At 43.5% G+C, this 25,913-nt stretch overlaps 2 protein-coding genes across 4 annotated transcripts in view; one reads left to right on the top strand and one right to left on the bottom strand.

Moving 5' to 3' along the window:
• RPS6 (ribosomal protein S6) overlaps positions 1-7,586 on the bottom strand; it is a 35,522-nt gene extending 27,936 nt beyond the window's left edge. The window contains exon 1 of the mRNA XM_003822604.5: positions 6,488-7,586. The gene's annotated coding sequence lies outside the window, so the exon portion shown is untranslated. The remainder of the gene's footprint in view (positions 1-6,487) is intronic.
• ACER2 (alkaline ceramidase 2) overlaps positions 3,270-25,913 on the top strand; it is a 46,473-nt gene continuing 23,829 nt past the window's right edge. For 2 of the 3 annotated variants that reach the window (XM_008976177.5, XM_003822601.5), the window contains exons 1-3: positions 7,085-7,217; positions 21,895-22,009; positions 22,732-22,873. In XM_008976177.5, the coding sequence (XP_008974425.1) occupies positions 7,110-7,217; positions 21,895-22,009; positions 22,732-22,873 (365 nt within the window). In that variant the 5' untranslated portion in view covers positions 7,085-7,109. Of the gene's footprint in view, positions 4,058-7,084; positions 7,218-21,894; positions 22,010-22,731; positions 22,874-25,913 lie in introns of those variants that run through there. The other variant, XM_014346109.4, reaches the window with a different exon arrangement.

Below are 25,913 nucleotides of genomic sequence, written 5' to 3'. Positions count from 1 at the left end.
GATGCCCTCAGACTAGGCCACATCTACTGCTATTGGCTGTTGTGGAATTTATACTTCTCCTTCATGACACACGTGAGACAACTGCAATTATTTATGCACTTATTTAATTTCTGACAGCCCCTAGACTGAAAGCTCTGTGAGGGCAGAGACAGTGTCTGTTTTGCTCATTATTTAACCCTTGGCAGCTAGAAAAGTATCTGGCATAGAGCAGCATGTAAAGGAATGAATGATTGCCTTAGTCATGCCCATATCATCCTTCACCTGGTTTACTGAAAGGCCTTACCAGTAGTTTTGGAAATCTAATTTATTTTTCTGCCATCAGGATTTTCTTTCTTAAAGACTTACTCTTGGCTGGGCATGGTGGCTCACACATGTAATCTCAGAACTTTGGGAGGCTGAGGTGGGCAGATCATTTGAGATCGGGAGTTGCAGACCAGCCTAGCCAACATGGTGAAACCTCATCTCTACTAAAAGTACAAAAATTAGCTGGGTGTGGTGGTATGTACCTGTAATCCCAGCTACCTACTTGGGAGGCTAAGGGGGAGGATCGCTTGAACCCTCCAGCCTAGGTGACAGTGAGAATCCATCTCAAAAACAAAACAAAACAAAACAAAACAAAAAGACTTACTCTTTATATCATCTATTGGTTTTCTAGGTCAGGTTGTGCTGAAGTTTCCTGAATGTGTATGCTTTCTCAGACCTCTATCCTTTTGCATGGGCTGTTCCTTCTGTAGGATTCCCTCCCTCCCCCCAGTGCTCTGCCTGGTAAAATCCTGTTCATCTTTTAACTTCAGTTCCGAGGCTACCTCCTCTGCAAAAGGTCCCATGACTCTCAGTGCAGACTTGGGCCCCTGCCCTTCTGCTTCCACATATGCACCTCCATTTTAGCAATTATCATGTTTCATTCTAAACCCAACATTGTGGTTTTCTAGCACAGATTAGAAAAAGGAGAGTGTTGTGGGAAGTGAGTGACCCCGAATAGAGGGACTGGCTGGAGCCACGGCAGAGGAAACATAAATTGTGAAGATTTTATGGACATTTATCACTTCCCTAATAATACTCTTATAATTTTTTATGCCTGTCTTACTTTAATCTCTTGATCCTGTTATCTTCGTAAGCTGAGGATGTACGTCATCTCAGGACCCTGTGATGATTGCGTTAACTGTACAATTTGATTATAAAATGTGTGTTTGAACAATATGAAATCAGTGCACCTTGAAAATGAACAGAATAACAGTGATTTTAGGGAACAAGGGAAGACAACCATAAGGTCTGACTGCCTGTGGGGTTGGGCAAAAAGCCATATTTTTCTTCTTCCAGAGAGCCTATAAACAGACATGCAAGTAGGAGAGATAGCAGTAAATTCTTTTTCTATCAAGGAATATTAAGACCCTAGGAAAAGAATTGCATTCCTTTGGGGAGGTCTATAAACGGCCGCTCTGGGAGTATCTGTCTTATGTGGTTAAGGACTGAAATACGCCCTGATCTCCTGCAGTACCCTCAGGCTTATTAGGGTGGGGAAAAAACTGCTCCCTGGTAAATTTGAGGTCAGACTGGTTCTCTGCTCTGGAGCCCTGTTTTCTGTTGTTTAAGATGTTTATCAAGACAATACGTGCACAGCTGAACAGAGACCTTTATCAGGAGTTTTTGATTTTGCGCTTTGCCTTGTGATCTTTATTGGCCTCAGAAGCATGTGATCTTTGTTCTCCTTTTTGTGCTTTGAAACATGTGGTCTTTGTGACCTACTCCCTGTTCGTACACCCCCTCCCCTTTTGAAATCCTTAATAAAAGTTGCTGGTTTTGCGGCTCAGGTGGGCATCACGGACCTACTGATATGTGATGTCACCCCCGGTGGCCCAGCTGTAAAATTCCTCTCTTTGTAGTCTTTCTCTTTATTTCTCAGACCAGCCGACACTTAGGGAAAATAGAAAGAACCTATGTTGAAATATTGGGAGTGGGTTCCCCTGATAGGATAGAGGTTAACATTGTGGTTTTCCAGTGTAGATTAGAAAAAGGAGAGAGGGAACAGCGGAGTGGTGCAGTGGAAGCATACCTATGGGCCCATAACCCAGAGGTTGATGGATGGAAACCATCCTCTGCTAGCTTTGTGATCTTGGCTGGGTGTGGCTGCTCACACCTGTAATCCCAGCACTTTGGGATCACTTGAGACTAGTCTGGGCAACATAGCAAGACACCGTCTCCATAAAAAGGAAAACAAAAACAAACACACACACACACACACACACACACACACACACAAGAGAGGCATTTCTAAATAGAGGCCTGCTGACAACAGCAGAATTTACCACTGATGGCCTGTCAGTAAAGGAGCGGTGCCTGTCCCAGCTAACACAAGCACCTTCTGCAGTGGCTGCAGCAGTGTTTCCCTAGTGAGGACCTACTTCCTACAACTCTCATCTACAAGTCTGAGCCTGAAAACGACCTCAGATTTTAGCAAAACAAGCACAGTATTGCTGGCTTCTTCTGTTTTCCTCTGAGTTGAAGGGGTCCAGGGCAGACTCAGAGCCCCTGGTTTCCTCATCATGAGCCTGAGCATGAGTCAGAATCACCTGAGGGCTTATGAAGCCAAAGGTTGCTGGGCTCTATCCAGAGTTTCTGATCCAATAGTTCTAGGGTGGGGACTGGAACTCACATTTGTAAAAGATTCCCAGGGGATGCTGCTGCTGCTGGGCTGGCCTTAACCACTGGCTTAACAATGGGCCACAAGCAGGACCACAGTGAAAAACTCTAGTCAAACAGGAAGATACAGAAAACTTCATCCTTGATCAAGCACTTCTTGCTTCATTTACACAGGTGCCTGCATTTTTTACCCAAGGGAAGACTTTGTGACTTGATAATTTCCACTTGTGGAACCAGTTGAACTGGATATTTACTATCAGATATTTACTTATACCAAATAAACATTGTTATACACTATGTAAAAATAGAAGGTGCTGTCATTCTGAATTCCTTGCAAGGGCTGTTCCTTCAAACCTGCTCCCTTGTGGATCTGTATCACTGAGTCATGTAGGCCAAAAGCATCGTAAGCCAAATAGTTGGAACTCAGTAGTTCTGTTCCTTGCTGTCACTGCATCCTTCCCTCAACAAACTTAGTTTAGAGTAGACATCAGAATTTTGTATTCAACCACTAGCAGTAGTTTCTAAGACATCATGCAATTAATATAAATCAATTTTAAAATTTATAACCTCCTGATAGGCCCTCTTGTTAGATTACCAATGTTGTATTTATTTTAAAAATGTTGGCTGGATGCAATGGCTCACTCCTATAATCCTAGCACTTTGGGAGGCTCAAGGGATCACTTGAACCTGGGAGTTTGAGACCAGCCTGGGCAACATGATGAAACCTTGTCTCTACAAAACATACAAAATTTAGCTGGGCATTGTGGTGCACCCTTGTGGTCCTAGCTACTCATGAGGCTGAGGTGGGAGGATCGCTTGAGTCTGGGGTGGGGGGGTCAAGGTTGCAGTGAGCTGAAATTGCACCATTGCACACCAACCTGGGTAACAGAGGGTTACCCTGTCTCAAAAAAAAAAAAAAGTTAACAATGTTAACAATGGGGAGAGCTATGAAAACAAAATTTTAGAGACAGTGTGACTCAAGTACAGTTTCTGTGCAGTTGTAATTAGAAGGAACCAATGTGGCTGACTGATTTTGAACTACAATTGTCACTGACAATAAGAGTTACTGTGGAGGATGAAAAACTCCCATCATTCCCTTAGCAAGACTTGGAAAGAAGGATGAATTACATTCAGCAAATTTAATATTTCACTGGTGCTAAAACTCACATTGTTTTGCGTTGTTAAATCTCTGAAATCCTGATGCATTTTACCAAGAATGGCATTTTATGATTATGGTTGGCTAGGTCATGGTTGTGATGTGGTGTCACTGCCTGCATATGTACAGACTTGGTGGTTATTCCTGGTGGGATGACTTGGCAACTGTAATCTCCATGTTTCTCTCAACAGATTATATGAGGACCATCTGGAAAAGAAACAAGCTGCCTGTTGTCTGGAAACCTTCCAGTGACACCTTCAGGTAAGATCAGGAGAGTCCCAGCATCAAAATTTGTAAAACAGGTGTCAGTAGTTTGCAAGAAAACAGTAGTGGAATAGTTTTAAGAAATGCTGCATTATTAGCACATAGTAATTAAGGACACAGAGGACATTTCTATATGAATGACACAGACATCAATGACTATAAGCTGAAAAATGACTCAGAAGAAGAACAGAGATTCTGAATGTAAAGAAATTACAGGAATTCTTTAATGAATTTATTTTTGTTTATACCTTCCTTCTTATGTATGCACAAGAGATGTATGATAACAATGTAAGTCTAAGTCTGTGCTTGTTCACTAAAAATTCTAAATGATAAAAAAGTATTACAAATAGTTTAATTGGAAATATTTCTTTTTTTTTTTTTTTGAGATGGAGTGTCGCTCTGTTGCCCAAGCTGGAGTGCAGCGGCGCGATCTTGGCTCACTGCAACCTCTGCCCCCTGGGTTCAAGCGATTCTTCTGCCTCAGCCTCCCGCGTAGCTGGAGGTGCCCACCATCATGCCCTGCTAATTTTTGTATTTTAATAGAGACGGGGTTTTGCCAAGTTCACCAGGCTGGTCCCAAACTCCAGACCTCAGAAGAGCTGCCTGCTTTGGCCTCCCAAAGTGCTGGGATTACAGGCATGAGCCACTGCATCCGGCCAGGAATATCTTTTTAACAGCAACTTTCAATCTTTTTAGTCTGAGGACCCCTTTACACTCTTAAAAAATATTGAGAACACCAGAGAACTTGTGGTTTATATGGTAACATCAATAGTTACCACATTAGAAATTTAAACAGACTTTTAATACCAAAGAATCACAAGCACATATTCCATTAGCTGTCGGAGAGATAATGACATCACACATCATGTATCCTCTGGGAAGTTCCAATGTACACTGGTAACAGAATGAAAATGAAAAGAAAGGGAGGAACCACACTTTGAGAATCTCTGGCCTATAAAATAATGGTTTTTTAAAAATACCATTATATTTTGATGAATATGGATATATTTCCAAGTAAACTGTTGTTGGAAGAAGTAAAATATTGACTACAGGGAAAATTCTATTGCTGAACAGTTGGTGTAGCATTTTGAGACACAGAAATTAACTGATGTATCTTTCTTCTGTGGCTGTGGGAAACATCCACCCCAACCGCCCTTCGTTTTTGAGACGGAATCTCGCTCTGTCACCCAGGCTGGAGTGCAGTGGCGCGATCTCGGCTCACTGCAAGCTCCGCTTCCCGGGTTCACGCCATTCTCCTGCCTCAGCCTCCTGAGTAGCTGGGACTACAGGCGCCCGCCACGACGCCCGGGTAATTTTTTGTATTCTTTTTTTAAGTAGAGACGGGGTTTCACCACGTTAGCCAGGATGGTCTCCATCTCCTGACCTCGTGATCCGCCTGCCTCGGCCTCCCAAAGTGCTGGGATTACAGGCATGAGCCCCCGCGCCCGGCCCTCAGCCGCCCTTCTTAGGTGGCCAGCTCACTCTGGGTATCCTGTAGGTCTGGGTAAATCGACCCTAGGGGAAGGTAAGAGTGTATCTTCTACTTGGGTTCTGGAGGGCAGTGGAATTGCCTGTAAAGCAGGAGGAAGGGATAGAGGTTGGGACAAAGATGAAAGGAGGAGTGTGGTTTGGCCCCTGGGGGACAAACCTGGATTTTCTAGAGACTAGGAGAGGCGGCGGGGCTTGCAGTTTTTGTTAGTGATGGAGATCTCTGGGGACTTGCACATGGCTCTGTGGGTACCGGTGGGCAGACAAACACTTGGTGCAGAGGACACTGAAGCACCACCCAGGGTCCTGCTGGGCAGTCAGGCCCAGAGAGAGGGCAGACCCTGGGGAGTTGCTGGCCTTTAGGATACCCTGCGGGTCCGAGCAAGACGTCCTAATGACAGTCACCAATGGGCTGCTGCCCAGGGCCTCTTCTGCCGCTGTCCTGACCTAGAATCCTACAACCTTTCAAGGAAGGAGAACGGGAGCCACCACATACACACAGAGGGTGGCTTTCCTCTAGGGATCCTGGGAACCAGATTGGCTTTCATTTACAAACCGCAGAACAGTTACAGAAGCAAAAGAAGGTAGTTATGACTGGATCTGAGGACATCTTGCCTGAATTGAATTTCCAGCTCTGTCACTTGCTAATAGAAGCCCCTCACAGGGTCTCCGCTGGGCACACTAAATGAGTGATACATGGAAACTCTTCAGACAGCACCTGGCATGTGTATGTTATCTATCACCTCTTGAACCTCGATATCTTGGAGATGTCATAACTGCCACACTACATCCTCTGCAGTTTGGGATGGCTGACGTTTGACCCTTTGCCTAAGTCCCCATATCGAAGGCTAGATTAAGCCTTAAGGCTGGAGCCAAGGGGAGGGAGGGCAGGAACGAACTCTAAATAGAAGTGCTCCCCCGGGGACTGGGCGGCCCAACCTGCTCCAGCAGCCGGGAAGGTCTTCCTGCCACAGTGACCGCAGCGAGTGGCGTCCGGCCTCGGAGGGACTGAGGGCACTTCTCTGGTGTAAGCACTGGCGTCCAACGCCGGACGCAGCAAAATCGCTGCAAACTCTGGGTCCAGAGAGGTCCAGGTCCTCCCGGGTTTCTTTTTATTTTAAATTTTTTTCCAGGGAGAGTTCTGGCGCTCCTTCAATCAGGGGGAGGCTGCGAGTCTGAGTCAGGAGATGGGCGTGGGCAGGCGTGGGTAGCACCATCGAGGCCCTGGCCACCTGCCGGGTGCTGGGTAGTCTGGAGGGTCTAGAGCCCGGTCTCTGCCTCCAGGCGCCCCACCCTGGACCCCTCCTCCACGCGGGTCCCGCCCCACGGTGGGCGTGGCTTCCAGGGGGCGGGGCCGGGAGGGTCCGCGAACGAGTAACCTCCCGCAGGCGAGGCGAGGCGGGGCGGAGCGCGGGAGGCCAGTTGGGAGGCGCACATCCGGCGGTTACCCGGTACTTCATAAAGCCGCTTTCGCCGCTGGCTGTTGCCGCGTTTTGCCTCCGCAGCAGCTCTGGGCTCTTCTCAGCTGCGCGAGCAGCTGCTCCAATGCGCCGGAGTGGCCATGGGCGCCCCGCACTGGTGGGACCAGCTGCAGGCTGGTAGCTCGGAGGTGGACTGGTGCGAGGACAACTACACCATCGTGCCTGCTATCGCCGAGTTCTACAACACGGTGCGGGGCGCGGGAGCGGGGAAGGCAGGCGGGCCAGCGGGAGGGGGCTGTTCCCGCGCCGCAGCGTCTGGAAGCTGGACGTGGGTCTCTGCGCGTATCTGGGGGCATTCTCTCCAGGGGCTGAGTCAGTCCACACCCCCTCCTCGGCGCGCTCCTTTCAGTTCTCCATCTGTCCTCCTCTCCTGTCCCCATTCCCGACAGCTGGGCTCATCTTCCTCCTGCTGTCATTTGTTTTGTGATGGTCCTATTGTCTTGTTTGGCCCCCACGCGTCCAGGAACCAGGGGTCTGTGTCAGCCTGTTCTCCTTGTTTGGGTCAGCTGGGGGCGGTGAACCTGCCGGGACAAGTCTCTTCCTCCCCTGGGATCTCTGTGGCGTGACGCACTTGGGTCGCATTGTGCGTTTTTGCCCTGAATACCTGCTCTCGGAGTGCTGGGAAGAGCACGCCCCCCGCAGGTCCCCGCGGCTGGGGTCACTCCCACCAGGCAGACTTGCCCCACCCCCAAGAACATGCCTGTAATGGTCGAGTTATTTTTGGTCAGAATCAAGTTAATTACTACTCGTTTTTTTTTCTTGCCTTTAGTGTCCTGTCTTGTGCAAGCCGCTAATTCAACTCCCCCAGGACTGTGCTTTCTCCAGTTCTGAAGTCTGAGGGATGAAAGGAAAGTTTGGGAGTGATAATGTGCGGGTTTTGGATTTGCCTAGGTCCCTAGATAAGGGTGAGCAGAAACTTCCCCATTGCAGAATCCTGGGTGATTTTAGTTCTTGTGGTAGGGAAGGGTTGCAGCTGGGAGAGGAAATGCCTCTTACTTTGTGTATGTCCATGGCTCAGAATCCTGGTACAGAATGTGAGACTTTGCGTGGTCATTTCTGTGGCTTATCTTTTCACCGCCCAAACAAGGAAAACAGGAACTCCTGGTTTGGGTCATTCTGAATTTGAGGTTTTTGTTTAGGACTTTTCCTTTTGGATTTGCTAGAGAGAATGTCTTCAGCAGGAGTCAGGTGCTTACTGCCTGCAGGAATCTCAGATGATCTAGTCCCTGTCCTTTTATTCATCTGATGAGAAAACTGGGCTCTTGAGGAGGGAGCTGTCATGCTCACATTTCTGGCATGGCTGGGGCCACAATCCAGAAGTCTGGGCCCTTCCTTCCCTCAGTGCTGAAATCCATGGCTGGCTTCCACACAAACACTCCTGCTCCTTTTTTTATGATTAGGTTGGTTCCCTAAGAAAACATAAGGCTGGGCGTTGTGGCTCACGCCTGTATTCCTAGCACTTTGGGAGGCCAAGGCAGGTGGATCGCTTGAATCCAGGAGTTCGAGACCAACCTGGGCAACATGGGGAAACCTCATCTCTACAAAAAAATACAAAAATTAGCTGGACATGTGGCACACACCTGTCATCCCAGCTCCTTGGGAAGCTGAGGTGGGAGGATCACCTGAGCCCGGGAGTTGAAGGCTGCAATGAACTGAGATCACGCCACTCCACTCCAGCCTGGGCAACAGGGTCTCAAAGAAAACCTGGCCCTCTGCTGACCACAGATACTGTGAAAGACAGTGGAAGTGGCCATGACTTATGTATTGCATAACCTCCCAGAGCATGCTGTCAGGGGTAAATAGTTGCACACAGAGGATGGGCTGGAGTAGTTCTGGGTACTTTCAATAAGGAGAAACACCAGTGGTAACACAAGCTGTCCTTTTGTAAATAAAGAATATAGTGAAAGAGTAAGGATTTCACCAGAGTTCAAGAAGAAAAGACAGCTTGATGACAGGTTCTCACACACTTAGCAAGGTTATTCTCTGTGCAGCCTGGGGTCTACAGAGAGGGTCAACCTTGGTTATTTTGGCCAAAAAAGCTAGTGTATGGCTTCTCTGAGTCTGTCTTGAAAAGTGTCATAGGGCTGGATGAAAGGGAGAGTTTGTCTTTACTTTTAATCTAGTCCCATTGGAGCCGTTACTCTATGTAGTGAGTGCTAAAGTCTTTTTCAGAAACAAACTGTTGATCTTCAGCTGCATTGTCTGGCTGATGAGCCCAGCTGGCCCATCTGACAAACTTTATTCCTTGGAATACTCATAAACCACAAAATTTGCTCTGGCAAAGCAGAGAGCGTAAGGTGTCAGAGAATAAGGTCATTGCCGAACTTTGTTGAGTGTAGGTCCAAAGAATTTAGCAAAAAACGTTTCTTCCCCTCTGTTGCTATTTTTTAAATCTTTTTTTTGAGACGGTCTTGCTCTGTTCCAGGCTTGAGTGCTGTGGTGCGATCTTGGCTCACTGCGACCTCCACCTCCAGGTTCAAGCGATCCTCCCAAAGTGCTGGGATTACAGGCGTGAGTCACCATGCCCGGCCTTCTTCCCCTGTGTTCTTACGTACTACTTATATTTTGATGCTTATCACAGGACATTCCCATGCTTATCTTACTCCTGTGTTGAGAAAGACAGTGGACTGTTATGTGGTGATAAATATCGTCTTAAATCCTCATAATAAGGCAACAGGTCTAATTACCCAGTTTATAGGAAACTCATAATGATTACCAGTTTTGAGAAAAAGTTGGAGGAATTGACAATGTTAAATCAGGAGAAGACCGGGAGAGGGATCTAGAACCTTCTTAATGGGTCTTAGGGGTAGCACATCACTACGACACCTTCAGATACTACTGTCTACCATTACTTATTTGCTATGTGTTGAAGCTCTGCTGGGTACTGTATACTCACTCTAGACAATGGGTGCTATTTATTATATCCATTTGATAAAGATGGGAATTGGGGCCTAGAGAGTTTATGTAACTTGCTGTGGTCAAGAGCATAGCACAGCTTAAGTCAGAACTTGGTCCATTTGACTCTACCAAGAGAGTTATCTTGAAGCTATAAGTGCCACTGTAACTAACTTAGATTTATCTATTTGGCATAGAATAGATATTTATTATTTAGTCATTCCATAACTTAAAACTCCTGTCTTGGGATCATTTTATCTCTAGGATAAAACTCATACTTTTTGATAGGAAAAAAGTTTATTTAAAGTAGTTTGTAAAATTACTGTTTATTGTAAAAGTAATATGATCATGGTAAAAAATTTAGAGTATGTAAGTTGTAGAGTGAAAAATACCCTTCTGTATCTTTCTAGATATTTTCTAGGCATATAAAAAGCACATGTATCTGTGTGTGCATATAAAATACGCATATATAAGGCTGGGGGCAGTGGCTCATGCCTGTAATCTCAGCACTTTGGGAGGCTGAGGCAGGCAGATCATTTGAGGTCAGGAGTTTGAGACCAACCTGGCCAACATGGTGAAACCGCATCTCTACTAAAAATGCAAAAAAATTAGCTGGCTGTGGTGGCGCGTGACTGTAGTCCCTGCTACTCAGGAGGCTGAGGCAGAAGAATAGCTTGAACCTGGGAGGTGGAGGTTGCAGTAAGCTGAGATCGCGCCACTGCACACTCTAGCCTGGGCAACAGAGCAAGATTCTGTCTCAAAAAAAAAAAAAAAAAAAAAAAACCAGCATGTATGGCGTAATCACGAATACTTGAAGTTTTTTTCCAAGATGGTACTGTGTAAACTCTTATGTACCTTGTGTTTTTCACTTAATATGTCTTGGAGATATTTCCATATCAGCTCATATAGTGCTCTCTTCCTGTTTATAATGTTTATACAGTACTCCCTTTAATGGATTGATCATAATTTATTTATCTAAGCAATCCTTATTGATGGACATTTCATATAGTTTCTCTCTGTTTTATTGTTTTCATTTTGGTTTTTGAACAGTGATTCAGTGAATATCCTCATTCATGCATCTGGATGTACTTTCGCAAGCACTAATCTTAGATGGGGATTGCTGTGTCAAGGAGGATATTCACTTTAAATGCTGATAATTACTGTGAAATGGCACACTAAAGAGAGTGCACTGATTTGACTTCCACTGACAATGTTTGGGCATACAAAACATTTTGCTTTGGCCTCTGCAAATCTCTCTTGCCTCAAATTGTATCATCCTGTGCTTCAGCCAAGCCTAATATCTCTTCCATGAACATGTAATTTCCTTTCACAGCCTTTTACTTGTGCACATTTTATACTGTTTCTTCTATATACAAATTTTATTGAATTGAGTTCCTTTTTATGTTTTAAGATTTAAGACCCCCTGGCTGGGCGCGGTGGCTCACGCCTGTAATCCCAGCACTTTGGGAGGCTGAGGTGGGAGGATCACTTGAGGTCAGGAGTTTGAGACCAGCCTGGCCAACACGGCGAAACCCCATCTTTACCAAAAATATAAAAAACTAGCCAAGTGTGGTGGTGTGTGCCTGTAGTCCCAGCTACTAGGGAGGCTGAGGCAGGAGAATTGCTTGAACCTGGGAGGTGAAGGTTGCAGTGAGCCAAGATCAGGCCACTGCACTCCAGCCTGGGTGACAGAGCAAGATTCCATCTGAAGGAAAAAAAAAAAAAAAGAAAGAAAATATTTAAGGCCCCAGTCACATAGACCTAGCCACTTTGGAGAAAAGCTGGGTCTGCCTTTTACCTGAGCTTGACCTTTGGGGACTCTGTTGCTCAGCAGGGACTTGAGGACAGAAGAAAGTCAACTGATGGCTGAAAAGAATCTTGAAGCAAAATACATGCATAAATCAGCTCATGATCTGTCACTTCCTGCTCTGTCCCCAGTCATCAAGATAAACAGAGCTCTCGTTATATGCCAAGTCCTAAGTCCCGCTCTCTTCAGGCTGAATCTATCGGTCGATCCATCAATCTGAGCATTTACTGGGCAGCAACTGTGTGCTTATTCCAGAGACCAGCTCTGTAAATAGTCATATGGGTGGTGAGGGCTATGATAGAGGTGTGTACAAGCCGCTGAGGGTGTTTTAAGTACTGTGCATGGGATTGATGTACTGTGAGGATAGGGTGGTGGTTTTTGCAAGAAGGCTTCGAATAGAGTGACCAAACTTGTCCTGGGTTTTTGCCTGAGACTTTTCTGGTTTTAAAACTGAACGTCCCATGCCTTGGGAAGCCCCCTCAGTCCCAAGCAAACCACGACAGTTGGTCATCCCAGGGGCAGAAGTAAAACAATGGAATGGGTAGTTAGGAATCAGCACACAATTAAGATGGACAGGCAATCCACTCAGCCAGGGTAAAAGTCCTCAGCTGTTTATGAACCTGCTGTCCAGAATATGTACAGCCTGTTGTTTTGTCTTTATTTACCCTCTGTCTGGAAAGTGCACATTCAGATGCATCAGGATGAGACTGCAGTATGTTCATGAGATTATTTTGTAGCAAATGTTATGTGGAAATTCATAGTAGAACCTTCTAAGGAAATAATACATTTTAAAAATTGTGGTCTAGGCTCAGTGGCTCATGCCTCTAATCCTAGTACTTTAGGAGGCTGAGGCTGGCAGATCACTTGAGCCCAGGCTGAGGCTGGCAGATCACTTGAGACCAGCCTGAGCCACATGGCAAAACCCTACCCTGTCTCTACAAAAAATGTGAAAATTAGCTGGACATGATGGCACATGCCTGTGGTCCCAGTTACTCAGGAGGCTGAGATCAAGGCTGCAGTGAGCTGGGAGCATGCTATAATCTAACAATAGGCTTTAAAATGTACCCCTTGAGAGGCAGAGCATGCAGTGAGCCAAGATCGCGCCACTGCACTCCAACCTGGGTGACAGAGCGAGACTCCGCCTCAAAAAAAAAAAAATGTAGCCCTTGAGTGAACTATTCTACAATTTCAGCGACCAATACAATTTTGAGGGATACATCTCAGTAGAGATGGAGCCATGAGTCCATTTTTAAACCATGACTGATTTGCTTTTTTGTATTTCTTTTGGTGTTCCTTCATCTTTTTCTCTTGGGGAAAGTCTCCCACTAATTTGTTCTTTTCCTTTCCATATGTTGATGTCTATAAAAGGTACAGTGGGGACCAGCCAGCCTTGGTAGATGGGCTAGGCAGAAGAATAATGTAATTTCAGTATTATTTGAAGCATATGGCAAAATAGTGCTTCTAAATGGTGCTTCTAATATGCACATTTAAAGAAACTGTTTGGGCCAGGTGTGGTGGCTTATGCCTGTAATCCCAGCACTTTGGGAGGCTGAGGTGGGCTGATCACTTGAGGTCAGGAGTTCAAGACCAGCCTGGCCAACATGGTGAAACCTCGTCTCTACTGAAAATACAAAAAATTAGATGGGCATGATGGCACTCACCTGTAGTCCCAGCTACTTGAGGAGAGGCTGAATCAGGAGAATCGCTTGAACCTGGGAGGCGGAGGTTGCAGTTAGCCAAGATTTCGCCACTGTACTCCAGCCTGGGTGACAGAGTGAGACTCCATCTCAAAAAATAAATAAATAAATAAATAAATAAATAAATAAAAATTAAAAATTAAAAAAAGTTTGACATATCATAATTTTGCTGTAGGTGTGATAAATGACTTCATGCCTTTGCAAATAATATATAAATACATTTAAAAGTGATTAGTGTGTCCATTGCTGGTGGAAATATAACCCAAGAAAGCCATTGCGGGACAGCTTGGGAGTAGACAGTTGCACTTAGCAGAAGCAAGGTAGATTGAGAGGACTTGAGGCACTAAAGATCTTCTGGGGTAAAAATCGCAATGCATTATATTTCTCAACATTATAAGTGGGACTGTAAATTGGTGCTCCTTCCACTGGAAAATGGCTAAACTGCTCCCATCTGCCTCACTTACAGCAAGTGAGCTAAATCTATATTATCTAGGATGAAAAGGTTTGCAGGGCGTATTGTTGAAGGAGAAAAGGAAGCTGCACGATGGGAATGTTAACAATATGTGACATATACGTACCTATTCATGTAAATGTGAAGAAAATGAGGACAGTGGTTATCTCTGGGGAAGAGGCTAGAAAGGAAACTTTATTCCTTTTTTTTTTTTTTACAAGAACACATTCATGTATATGAAGGGAGAAAGATCAGGTTTTAAGTTACCTATGGTATAACAATTCCATTTTTCTTCTCCTCTTTCTTCACTCCCTTGATCCGCCTTCATCTGCTCCTTCTCCCCATTCATCTCCTTTTCTTCCTTTTATTGCTAGTTTAACAAGAGGAAAGCCACGTTTACATCAAAGCCAAGAAACTGGTCATATGTGCACAGTGTGTGATGCACAGTGGGTGATGTGATTCACAATTTTTAGATGCTAGTGGAGGAGTTAAGCCAAGGAGGTCAGAATGTGGTTGAATGAGTTGGGGTTGAAAATCAGCTGGGAGCAGTGGAAGGAGCCGGGCTCTGTGCAGATTGGCTCTCTGACTTGAGCCAGCCCTGGAGCCTTTCAGGGCCCTCAGCTATATCCCTTTGTAAAACAAGGGATGGTTTTTATTTATTTTTATTTTTTATTTTATTATATTTTATTTTTTTGAGACTCTTGTCGCCCAGGCTGGAGTGCAATGGTGTGATCTCGGCTTACTGCAACCTCCGCCTCCCGGGTCCAAGTGATTCTCCTGCCTTAGCCTCCCGAGTAGGTGGGATTACAGGCGCCCGCCACCATGCCCAGCTAATTTTTTTTTTTTGTACTTTTAGTAGAGACAGGGTTTTGCCATGTTGGCCAGGCTGGTCTCAAACTCCTGACTTCAGGTGATCCACCTGCCTCAGCCTCCCAAAATGCTGGGATTACAGGCGTGAGCCACCCGTGCCCCGCCTAAGGGATGGTTTCTAAGATCCTTCTTAAAATAATCCTTTTTAAAAAGACCCTCTTAAGGGTCTTTGATTCTTAAATGATTCCACTGAAAGTTAAGTCAAATTATCTCTGTTTGCAGATGACATGATTGTATGTTTAGAAAATCCCATCGTCTCAGCCCAAAAACTCCTTAAGCTGATAAGCAACTCCAGCAAAGTCTCAGGATACAAAATCATTGTGCAAAAATCACAAGCATTCCTATACACCAATAATAGACAGAGAGGCAAATCACAAGTGAACTCCCATTCACAATTGCTACAAAGAGAATAAAATACCTAGGAATACAACTTACAAAGGATATGAAGGACCTCTTCAAGGAGAACTACAAACCACTGCTCAAGGAAATAATAGAGGACACAAACAAATGGAAGAATATTCCATGCTCATGGAAAGGAAGAATCAAAATCATGAAAATGGCCATACTGCCCAAGGTAATTTATAGATTCAGTGCTATCCCCATCAAGCTACCATTAACTTTTTTTCACAGAATTGGAAACAACTACTTTAAATTTCATATGGAAACAAAAAGCCCACATTGCCAAGGCATTCCTAAGCCAAAAGAACAAAGCTGGAGGCATCACGCTACCTGACTTCATACTACAAGGCTATAGTAACCAAAACAGCATGGTACTTGTACCAAAATAGATATATAGACCAATGGAACAGAACAGAGGCCTCAGAAATAATGTCACACATCTACAACCATCTGATCTTTGACAAACCTGACAAAAACAAGCAATGGGGAAAGGATTCCCTATTAATAAATGGTGTTAGGAAAACTAGCTAGCCATAATCAGAAAACTGAAACTTCCTTACACCTTATACAAAAATTAACTCAAGATGAATTAAAGACTTAAACATAAGACCTAAAACCATGAAAACCCTAGAAGAAAACCTAGGCCATACCATTCAGGACATACTCATGGGCAAAGACTTCATGACTAAAACACCAAGAGCAATGGGAACAAAAGCCAAAATTGACAAATGAGATCTAATTAAACTAAAGAGCTTCTGCACAGCAAAAGAAACTATCATCAAGTTGAACAGTTAACCTACAGAATAGGAGAAAATTTTTGCTATCTACCCATCTGACAAAGGGCTAATATCCAGAATCTACAAGGAACTTAAACAAATTTACAAGAAAAAAAACAACCCCATCAAAAAGTGGGTAAAGGATATGAACAGACACTTCTCAAAAGAAGACATTTATGTGGCCTACAAACATATGAAAAAAAGCTCATCATCACTGGTCATTAGAGAAATGCAAATGAAAACCACAATGAGATACCATCTCATGCCACTTAGAATGGCGATCATTAAAAAGTCAGGAAACAACAGATGCTAGAGAGGATGTGGAGAAATAGGAACACTTTTACACTGTTGGTGGGAGTGTAAATTAGTTCAACCATTGTGGAAGACAGTGTGGCGATTCCTCAACGATCTGGAACTAGAAATACCATTTGACCCAGCAATGCCATTACTAGGTATATACCCAAAGGATTATAAATCATTCTACTATAAAGACACATGCACAAGTATGTTTATTGCAGCACTGTTCACAATAGCAAAGACTTGGAACCAACCCAAATGCCCATCAGTGATAGACTGGATAAAGAAAATGTGGCACATACACACCATGGAATACTATGCAGCCATAAAAAAGGATGAGTTCATGTCCTTTGCAGGGACATGGATGAAGCTGGAAACCATTATTCTCAGCAAACTAACACAGGAACAGAAAACCAAACACTGTATGTTCTCACTCATAAGTGGGAGTGGAACGAGAACACATGGACACAGGGAGGGAAACATCACACACCTGGGCCTTTTGAGGGGTAGAGGGCTAGGGGAGGGATAGCATTAGGAGAAATACCTAATGTAGATGATGGGTTGATGGGTGCAGTAAACCACCATGGCACGTGTATAGCTATGTAACAAACCTGCTCGTTCTGCACATATATCCCAGAACTTAAAGTGTAATTAAAAAAAAAAAAGAAAGTTAAGGGCTTTGATCATAAGAATGAATTAAAGCCTACTGCTGGCCAGGTGCGGTGGCCCATGCCTGTAATCCCAGCACTTTGGGAGGCCGAGGAGGGTGGATCACCTGAGGTCAGCAGTTCCAGACCAGCCTGACCAACATGGTGAAACCCCATCTCTACTATAAAAATAGGAAAAAATTAACTGGGCATGGTGGCTCATGCCTGTAATCCCAGCTACTTGGAAGGCTGAGGCAGGAGAATTGCTTGAACCCAGGAGGCGGAGGTTGCAGTGAGCCGAGATCGCACCATTGTACTCCAGCCTGGGCAACAAGAGCGAAACTCCATCTCAAAAACAAAACAAAACAAAACCTACTGCATATACAGTATAGTACTTAGATCCTTGTCCTGATTCCTCCATGCCTGCTTCTTGGTAAATGAAAATTGACCACATTTCTTTTCTTTTTCTTTTTTTCTTTTCCTTGATCTAAGAAAAATTGGCCACATTTCTCAGACTGGTGACTGTATACCACCTGGGACGTCTCAGACAACTTGTCCTTATTCTTACCCAAGGTCACTAGTCGCAGATAGCACTCCTATGTGGGAAAGAGAGAAAGATCCACAACAAAGTGAACCAACTAAAGGCTAAGCATGGGAGCTCACACCTGTAATCCTGGCACTGTTAAAGACTGAGGCAGGCGGATCACTTGAGGTCAGGAGTTGAAGACCAGCCTGGCCAACGTGATGAAACTCTGTCTCTACTAAAAATACAAAAATTAGCCAGGAGTGGCAGGCGCCTGTAATCCCAGCTACTCTGGAGGCTGAGGCAGGAGAATTGCTTGAAGCCAGGAGGCGGACATTACAGTAAGCTGAGATCGCGCCGTTGCACTCCAGCCTGGACTAGTGACAGAGTGAGACTCCATCTCAAAACAAAGCAAAACAAAAACAAAGTGAACCAACTAGAAAAAGGTACCCCTTTCTCCATAATGATACAGCCCCACTTAGGTATTTCAGACCTGGATTTTAACCAAAGGTAACAGCTCTGCTCCCATTCTGCCCCTGACCAAGGATCTTTTTCTCCTCCTTTGACTTGCATTTCTCTCCCACCCATCTTTCTCCCGTTTCTAAAAAGTGTCATGCTTACCCGCTCTCCTCCCCAGATGGTGGCAGAGGCAGGCATTGGTCCTTGAAGCTGCCAGTCCTCACTTGCCCTATGCCTCAAGTTCTGGGGTTTGCTAAAGCATTCTATTTAGTTGTGTACCAGTGTGGTTTCTTAGGTCTGGGAAAGCTCTTTGGCCCTGCTCACTTCAGTTCTGTTCAGGTGCCCACCATCATGGTTCTTGAGACGTCCTCTAAGTGACCACTGTGTATTGTCCAACATAAGTAACCGCTCTTTTCTTCTGAAAGCCCTGTGCCCTTGGCTTTGCACAGTTCATCAACCCTATCCACCTGTTTTTGAATGTGATTTTTGTTTGTGTTTAGTCCAGGACCCCTCCCACCCCATCCCGCTGGGTGTTACTCATGTAGACTTAGCTGTCATCTTCACATTCGACATACTTCTTCTGTGTGCTCAGTCCTGTACAAGGAGCCCCTCACTCCACAATTAGAGATGAGACTTAAAAGCTGAATGTTCCTACCGCTTCATATCTTCTAAAATAGCTTAATTTAAAAACAAAAGAATATAACAAGTGTTGGCAAGGATGTGAGAAATTGGAGCACTGTACATTGCTGATGGGAATATAAAAATGCTGCTGTGGGAAAATGGTGGTTCCTTAAAAAGTTAAAAATGGAATTAGTACACTAGCTAGTGCCTTAGTCCGTTCATGCTGTTATAACAAAAGATCTTAGACTAGGTAATTTATAATAACAGAAATTCATTTCTTACAGTTCTAGAGGCTGGAAGGTCCAAGATCAAGGTGGCAGCAGGTTGGGGGTCTGGCAAGGGCTCCCTGCTTCAAAGACGGAGTATATGCTACACCCTCACATGGTGGGAAGGGTGAATACCTCCCTCAGACCTCTGTTAGAAGAGCACTAATCCAATTTAACACCTCCAAAGGCCTCACCTCTTAGTACAGTTGTGTGATGGGGATACGTTCTGAGAAATGTATTGTCAGGAGATTTTGTCATTCTATAACATTATAGACCATACTTACACAAATCTAGATGATATAGCTTTGTACACACCCAGGCCATATGGTATGGCCTATTGCTCATAGGCTATAAACCTGTACAACATGTTACTGTACTGGACACTGTAGGCAACTGTAACACAACAGTAAATATTTGTGTATTTAAGCATATCTAAACCTGGAAAAGTATCAGGAAAAATGTGGCATAAAAGCTCCATTATAATATGGGTCCACTGTCATATGTGTGGCTCATTGTTGACTGAAATGTCATTGTGTTGCAAATAATGATACTATCACATTGATGATTAAGTTTTAACATATGAATTTTGTGTGTGGGGGTGACACATTCAGACCATAGTACCCAGCAACAATTAATGTATGAATAGACAAACTAAATGTAGTATATCCTTTCAATGGAATGTTATCCAACCATAAAAAAGAATAAGTTACTGGTATATGCTGTAATATGGATGAACCTTAAAAACATTATGCTAAATGAAAAAATAAGCTAGAAACAAAATGACATATATTGTATGATTCCATTTATGTTATGTGAAATATTTAGAATAGATAAAATCATAAAGACAAAAGGCAGATTGGTGAATGCCAGGGGCTGAGGGAGGGAGAAATGAGGAGTGACTGCTTAATGAGAATAGCGTTTCTTTTTGGGGTGATGAAAACATTTTGGAACTAGATAGAGGTGATGGTTGCCCATTATGAAATGTACTAAATGCCACTGAATTGTACACTTTAAAATGGTTAGTTTTATGGTATGTGAATTTTACCTCAATTTTTTAAAGTTCAGAAAAAAAAAGCTCTGAGTCTGTGAAACAAACAAACCCCAAAATCAGCCAAACAAAAAGTAAGTTAAAAAAATTAGGGATGAGTTTCCAATATGACAGTCACTGGCCACATTTAGTTGGCTGTTGAGTACAGGAAATGTGCCTAGCCCAAACTGAGGCTTGTTGTGAGTGTGAAATTTACACTGATCTTCAAGGCTTTGGTATGAACAAAATAATGTAAACTAGGCTGGACACGGTGACTCATGCCTATAATCCCAGCATTTTGGGAGGCTGAGGCAGGAGGATTGCTTGAGGCCAGGAGTGTGAGATCAGCCTGGGCAACATAGTGAGACCACCATCTCTACCAAAAAAAAAAAAAAAAATTATAATAATAAATAAAGCCAGGCATGGTGGTGCATGCCTGTAATCCTAGCTATTCAAGAGGCTGAGGCAGGAGGCTCCCTTAAGCCTGGAAGTAGGAGGCTGCAGCGAGCTGATCCCACCACTGCACTCTAGCCTGGTTGACAGAGTAATACCCTGTCTCTAAGAAAAAAAAAAAAAAAAGTAAACTATCTCAATAATGATATTTAATAGTGATTACATGTTCAAATGATAATATTTTGAATACATTGCATTAAATAAGATAGATTATTAAAATTTTTAAAAAGTTGAATGCCCATGGAGACATAACAGAGAGGCTTAAATCCATACCAAAGTCTGCAAGATAAAATAATATCATTTTAAAGCTGGGAAGAAACTTTCAAATATAATCTTTACTTAAAAATAGGTTTTGGTTAGGATGAGAAAGCTGACAAAGGGCAACAAAGGGGGAAACTAGAAAGAGTCCTCACTTTGTGTAGGCCCAGGGGAAAAGGCTGGCTTGGCTGGGGAGGATTATTGGGAGCTGGACAATGTCTAGTCTTTTTTACGCCTTCATTAAACTTTTTTTTTTTTAACCATTATTTAATACAGACCTTATCTTTAAAAACACAAAAGCAGGCGGGCGCAGTGGCTCATGCCTATAATCCCAGAACTTTGGGAGGCCTGAGACGAGTGGATCACCTGAGGTCAGGAGTTTGAGACCAGCCTGGCCAACATGGTGAAACCCCATCTCTACTAAAAATACAAAAATTAGCTGGGTGTGGTGGTGAGCGCCTGTAATCCCAACTACTCAGGAGGCTGAGGCAGGAGAATCGCTTGAACCTGGGAGGCAGAAGTTGCAGTGAGCTGAGACTGCACCAAAGAACTCCAGCCTGGGCTGTAAGAAAGAAACTCTGTCTCAAAAAAAAAAAAAAAAAAAAGTAAATGGAGCCAGGCATGGTGTCATGTACCTAGTCCCAGCTACTTGGGAGGCTGTGGTGGGAGGATCACTTCAGTCCAGCCTGGAAAACATAGCTAGACCATGTCTCTTAAAAAAAGATTATGAAAAAAAAGTGCAAGTAAATTAGAATGATTCATAATTAACCTTGCAATAAGAATTACTGGTTAATTCTTATTTAATTCTTAGTTAATAAGAATAAGAGAGGAGCTTGGGCAGCGTCCATAGACTGCAGTGTTTTTATAGCTGCTCCTATGATCAAAGAAGCAGCAGGGAGCCCCTTAAATGGTCATTTAAAAAGCGTTAAGTTCTCCTGATTGTATATCTGTAGTCAAAAAAAGTGTCAGAGGCTGGGCGTGGTGGCTTATGCCTGCAATCCCAGCACGTTGGGAGGCTGAAGCAGGCAGATCACCTGAGGTTGGGAGTTCCGAGACCAGCCCGGCCAACATGGTGAAACCTCATCTTACTAAAAATACGAAGATGAGCCAGGTATGGTGGAGGGTGCCTGTAATCCCAGCTACTCAGGAGGCTGAGGCAGGGGAATTGCTTGAACTCGGGAGGTAGAGGTTGCAGTGAGCCAAGATCGTACCACTGCATTTCAGCCTTCCAGCCTGGGTGACAGAGTGAGATTCCATCTCAAAGAAAAAAGAAAAAGAAAAAGAAAAAGTGCAAGAGCTTAAACGAGATGTGTGACCACATTTATCCCAGTTTGCAAGGACATACTTGGAAGAGGCCACTTTATTTTTTGCCCTTTTTACTTAATACTCATCTTTCTGTTTTACATTTTTTTCCTGCAGATCAGCAATGTCTTATTTTTCATTTTACCGCCCATCTGCATGTGCTTGTTTCGTCAGTATGCAACATGCTTCAACAGTGGCATCTACTTAATCTGGACTCTTTTGGTTGTAGTGGGTAAGTGGAGTCATTTGGGAACACGACTTAATGAGGTGGTGGGATGGGGGTAGAAGGAATTCCACACACTTCCTCTCCCCTTTGAACATAATGTTTTGTAAACTAAAGTCACTCTGAGGTCTTAGGAAACATTTTTTTCCCACTTGCTTGAATGCAGGCTTGATAACAAAGTTGGCATTACTATCACTTGCGTGCATTTGGGACTTCATTTGTGTAGCAGCTATTAGGGCTATGCCAGTGCAATTTTCTGAACGTCTGAAGAAAGTCAGGTGAAACAACTGAACTCTGGGGAGGCTGGTTTCTAATGGACTAAAATTAAAGAAAAAAATGTAGATGTTTGATCCCTCATTGTTTTGTGAAATACTTGTGTCATTTCCATTTCCTCCCACAGGCAGCCTGGGAATTCTTAACAGTGAGGAAATGTTGACTTTTATTTACTGCCTCTTCCCAGAAAGGCTCAGTGGATGAAGACAGAATGCATTTAACTGTGGAATTGTTAAAGTTCTGATGTGCTGATATTTGGGCCCTAGTTGAAATCCTCTTTCTAGACTGGAGGCATGCATGCTTGGGTGGTGTGAGTTTCTTTCTTGAGTTTCTTTTTTCAGAGAGAGAGTGATCTGGTGACTGTGATAACCGTTGGTGAAAGGACTATCCTTAAGCAGTGTATTGAATTTGTGTCTCTTCTGTGGTGACCTTTTTTTATTGGTTGTAATTTATTCTAGGAATTGGATCCGTCTACTTCCATGCAACCCTTAGTTTCTTGGGTCAGATGCTTGATGAACTTGCAGTCCTTTGGGTTCTGATGTGTGCTTTGGCCATGTGGTTCCCCAGAAGGTATCTACCAAAGATCTTTCGGAATGACCGGTAAGCTTGCACTAAACATTATTGCATTTACCACGAGGTGCAGTACCCAATATAACAATGTATATATGAAGAAAAATAGCACATGATTGAACTCAGCCTAGTGATGAGCTTATCATATACTTGTTCAATATCTACTGATTGTTTTTATGATCTGACAATATAAGTAAACTGACAGATTAAAGAGAGAATTTTAATAATGCAGAGTGCATCACCTCTCTGTACCCAAAGTACATCACCTCTCTGTACCCAGTGGTTTAAGAATTAGCAAGAGTGGAAAGACCTTCAGTGGGGGTGACATTACTGAATGGTTATTCAATACTCTTTGATTTTCTGCTACAACATTTCCTTGAGACTAATCCAACTCCACCAGTTTTATACATATGAAGTAGAATCCAGACTGATGAACTGGTTCTTGGAGCTACAGATACTGTAGTCTTCAAGTTGCCTTTTTTCTTGCTTCAGATGAGAGCTGTGCACCTGCGTGCGTGCGCGTGCACACACACACACACACATACACACTCATATACTGTATATATGTTCAAACTGGAAACCCAGAATTTCAGGAAGGGATGCATTTTAATAGCCATTGTGTTAGGGTTATACAGGTATTCATCCAGCAAATATTTTTGAACACTTATATTTTACTATGCATTTTTCTAGGCACTGGAATATCACAGTAAACAAAACAGCAGTCTTCCTCTAATGAGCTTACACTGAAGTTGGGGAGATTACAAATCAACAAACAAGTAAATAATATAATATTAGGATATGTTAGGTACTGTGATGAAAAGTGAAGCTGATAAGGGTATAGTGGTGACTTAGGGTGCTGATTTAGAGTTTGGTCAGAGAAAGTCTTTCTGAGGAGCTGTGTGAGGTTTGTTACTATGTAGAGGCACAGAGGAGATTCAGCCCAATGAAGATGAGAAACGCTCCTGGAACACATTACCCACATTTTCTGTAGGACACTGTTTTGTCAAAATATACATATATGGCTAAATAGTCTGAAACTGTGGATTCAGTGAAGCAAATGGTATGTGCCCATGGAAGAGTTATACCAGGAAAAGAAAGTAATTCATTACAGTTTTACTGGCACTCTGAAAAGGAACAGGAGCTGTGAAGCTGCTGAGGACTAAGGCTGCTATCTGTGGACTCAAATGGAGAAGCGTCTATGAAAAATGCTGGCTGCAAGGGGCACATTATATAATTCTATGTGTGATATCCTAATTTTAGAATGAATGAACTAAACTCTTTCTGAGTATGTTTTTGTATTAGCACAAAAATGCCTGGGAGGTGAGGACACCTAACTACAGCCATTGGCTGTTCTTGGGCATTGCCAGCAGAGAGGAACAGCCGCTTTTACCTTTCATCTGAACTGGTTGACTTTTTTTTTTTTTTAAAAAACAAAATTAACACATTAATCTCTTTCTTTCTCTTTCTTTCTTTTTCTGTCTTTCTTTCTGTTTCTTTCTTTTTTTCTGTCTTTCTTTGTCTTTCTCCCTCTCTTTCTCTCTCTCTCTCTCTTTCTCTCTCTCCTCCTTTCCCTTCCCCTCCTTTCCCCTCCCTTCCTCTTCCCCTCCTGTCTTGAAAGATACCCACCAGTCACCACGATGCTTTCTCTAAACCTGGTGTACGTTAGATTGAGAGCTGAGGAATCGCTTTTCTCAGATATCTTATTTTTCAAGTCTGAGTAAGAAATTGAAGAAATGGGAATAAACGTTTTGTGTATTTGTTTGTGACATTCTTGAGGCCTGGGTTGAAATTCCAAGGGACAGTTTTTAATGTATTCCTTATAGAAAACCTTTTTTTTTTCTTTTCTTTTCTTGATTCTTGGAGGTATGGGGAAAGTTGTTTGAGCAGGAAAGAAGAAAATGGGGTGACGACATTGGTAGTTAAAGCTTACCAACTTTAATAATGAAAACAGAGCCAGTTGGGGTGGTGCACGCCTGTAGTCCCGGCCACTCAAAAAGCTGAGGCAGGAAGATCTCTTGAGCCCAGCGTGGGCAACACAGTGAAACCCCATTAAAAAAATAGAAAAAAAAATAATGAAAACATATTGTGAGGCAGAGTTGTCTGACTATTGGGACTTTTTCATCACCAGCAGCCTGCAGCATTTCTCTGGGGAAGATGTGAAGATATAGCCACTCTGTCCTCCTTTGGAGGCACTGGGTGCCATATGTGTATATATCCCTGGCTTTGGAAGCAATCTGGGTTTGAATCCTAGCTTTACAACTTGCAAACTGTATGACTTGTCTTGACTCTTTCTATTTCCCTATCTGTAAAATTAGGTAAACAATAGTGTTCATCTTTGAGACGATCCTGTAGGGCACTTAGCATAATACTAAGCAACATGGAGAGGGCTCAGTCAAAGTTAGCTCTCCTGACTGCCTGGGGCATGGAGAGGAGAGTTCTGCCTAGCATTTCTGAGATATGCATACAAATCGATGGAGATAATGTACATTGACAATTTTAATGAGCAAAGAAATAAAAGGTACATGTTAAGGGAAAAGTAAATAAGGATTTCAAGTCTATTTGCACATCTTCAATTTTCCAGTGACCAGGGAGGGCAAGAAAGCCAAGCCCCTTTGCTTGTACTTCACTCCCCATGACACGGGACAGGTGGCAGCTCTTCAGTGGAAGTGGCAGACCAGACCAAAAAATTCATGTCAAAACCAGGATTTCTGTAGATCAGGGATTTCCGGTTTTTCTGCCTGAACTTACCAAATAGTAAACATTTATCTCCTTTTCTTTCTTTCTCCCTTCCCTCCCTCCCCCCTCCCTTTCTTTTCTCTTCTCTTCTCTTCTCTTTTCTTTTCTTTCTTTTCTCTGAGACGGACTGTCTCTCTGTTGCCCAGGCTGGAGTGCTGTGGTGCAATCTGGTCTCACTGCAAGCTCCATCTCCCATGTTCACGCCATTCTCCTGCCTCAGCCTCCCGAGTAGCTGGGACTACAGGCCCCCGCCACCACACCTGGCTAATTTTTTGTATTTTTAGTAGAGATGGGGTTTCACCATGTTAGCCAGGATGGTCTCGATCTCCTGCCC

Source organism: Pan paniscus, chromosome 11, assembly GCF_029289425.2.
Source record: "Pan paniscus chromosome 11, NHGRI_mPanPan1-v2.0_pri, whole genome shotgun sequence".
NCBI lineage: Eukaryota > Metazoa > Chordata > Mammalia > Primates > Hominidae > Pan > Pan paniscus.
This window is presented reverse-complemented; position numbering and strand designations above follow the sequence as displayed.